Source organism: Habropoda laboriosa, unplaced genomic scaffold (assembly GCF_001263275.1).
Source record: "Habropoda laboriosa isolate 0110345459 unplaced genomic scaffold, ASM126327v1 scaffold30, whole genome shotgun sequence".
Classification (NCBI taxonomy): domain Eukaryota; kingdom Metazoa; phylum Arthropoda; class Insecta; order Hymenoptera; family Apidae; genus Habropoda; species Habropoda laboriosa.
The window spans coordinates 2,200,308-2,202,185 of record NW_017100178.1 but is presented as its reverse complement, the minus strand read 5'-3'; the positions used below and the strand labels follow the sequence as shown (position 1 = coordinate 2,202,185).

General features: G+C 27.4%; 1 protein-coding gene across 1 annotated transcript in view; it reads left to right on the top strand.

Annotated features, from left to right (window-relative positions):
• Positions 1–1,813, top strand: part of LOC108578979 (uncharacterized protein KIAA1841) — a 3,396-nt gene extending 1,583 nt beyond the window's left edge. Inside the window, exons 4-9 of the mRNA XM_017942403.1 lie at positions 28–294; positions 362–656; positions 784–1,012; positions 1,076–1,346; positions 1,442–1,623; positions 1,693–1,813. Of these exons, the coding sequence (XP_017797892.1) occupies positions 28–294; positions 362–656; positions 784–1,012; positions 1,076–1,346; positions 1,442–1,623; positions 1,693–1,805 (1,357 nt within the window). The 3' untranslated portion in view covers positions 1,806–1,813. The remainder of the gene's footprint in view (positions 1–27; positions 295–361; positions 657–783; positions 1,013–1,075; positions 1,347–1,441; positions 1,624–1,692) is intronic.
• The last annotated feature ends 65 nt before the right edge of the window (positions 1,814–1,878 follow it).

The following is a 1,878-nucleotide window of genomic DNA, read 5'->3' as shown; positions in this document are numbered from 1 at the left end:
TTAGTTACAGATAATAATTTATTTCAGATTAGTAGAACTATTTACAAATGAAGATGTTGAAGCATTGAAAGATAAAAAGGATAAAATTCAAAGTAAACTGTTTTGTAAATTGATTGTGTCTCTTACTGAAGTCATGCCAGATAATAAAAAAGGGCACTATAGTTCTTTAGCTACATTATTTAAGTGTAGCAAATGTGGAAAAAATATTATTCAATCAGTTTCTAATTTTATACCATGTATTTCAAGTGCAATGAAAATTGATAATCATGGAAACATTCATAGTAAACACATAAGGTGTGATTATAATATTCAAAACTAATGTTACAAAGTTTATAATTATAATAAAGTCTCTGTTATTTAGAGATTTAACATGGACTTTAAATGATTACATTGTTACTCTTCGAACGGAGTTACGTTCTTGGCGTAAAGTTTATTGGAAACTATGGGGTGATTGTCACTTTTTATTTTGTATACAATGTAATATATATTTTCCAATTCATCAGTTCAACTGGTGCTGCTATCATACAGAATCTCCACAATTTTTTATTAATGAACAACAGCGGCCTGTACCATTTCCTTTAGGCAGATATCCTTGCTGCAGTCAACGAGCATACAAGTTTGAAGTACTATCAAATTATGAAGGTTGTAGGTATAGAGTAGGTATTTGTTAGTATTAGTCTTTAATTTTTAATGTTTCTAAGAATATAATTTTTTTAATTATAGAAACAATATCGATTAAATTTTTTTATTGTATTTCTTTTAATTGTTTTCTTTCTTTGTTAGGAACATATCCCAAATATTAGGTCACAAAAAGATATAAGTATATTAAACATCTTTACAGTACATAGGGAAGTAATAGGTATGGATCCACCACAATTATTTTTTCCAGAAAAAATTACTAGACTAGTAGCTCGTGATCTATCTCTTCAACCAGGAAAATTATTGTGTAAAGACATAATGTGGTGGATTGGAATAGAACTTGCACCACAACGACAAAAGCTAGGACTTCTAGGTAAATTAATGTTCTCTAATGCTTAAAAATGCAACAGGAAGAATAACTTTCTTAAATATTTAGGAAAAATTTGGAGTGGATCAGGATTTCGACGATTATCTCAAATACATGATTTACAAAAATCAACACAAAGAGTACAACAAGTTTCTGTTACAACAGATACTTCATCAATTACATCATCGATCACAGACAGTGACATAGATGATGGTATTACAACTTGTGAAAATAGTAGTATCGGTGAAGAATCGAATCATAGTGAAGAATCTTATGCATGGTCTTTGTTAAAAGCAAAAAATAAAATAAAAACAAAGTTAAGAAATCAAGTTGCGTGGAGGTAATACATATTACCCACAAAAAATAAAAATAGCTTATTACCTAAAAATAGTTAAATTAATCATGGTTGTTTACATTGAAAATAAATAATTTTAGAAATAACGGTCGATCTTGGAGTGGAAACTTAAATGTAAGACATAATCAAGATAATCAAAGAGACTTTGAGGAAAGTGCAGCTTTACAAATGATAGCATTACTAACAAAACGAGTGTCTGCAGATTCTTCTTCATTACTAAAATCATCTAACAAACATAATCGGACAAAAAAACAATTATACGGTATATCTATCAGATATTACACTTTAATAAATATGTAGTTTTTAAAATAATTAATACTATTCAAAACAGGAGGAACTTACACAAGATTAGAAGCAGAACTTCGTGATCAACTAAATCAAACTTATAAGAGTAAAAATATAATTGGAAAGTACTTTTTACGTACAAAATTAAATAAATCATAAAAATGTGACACCCGAATAATTATTATTATATTTTTTGTTTATTAATTAATATTTATTATATTTAATGAATATT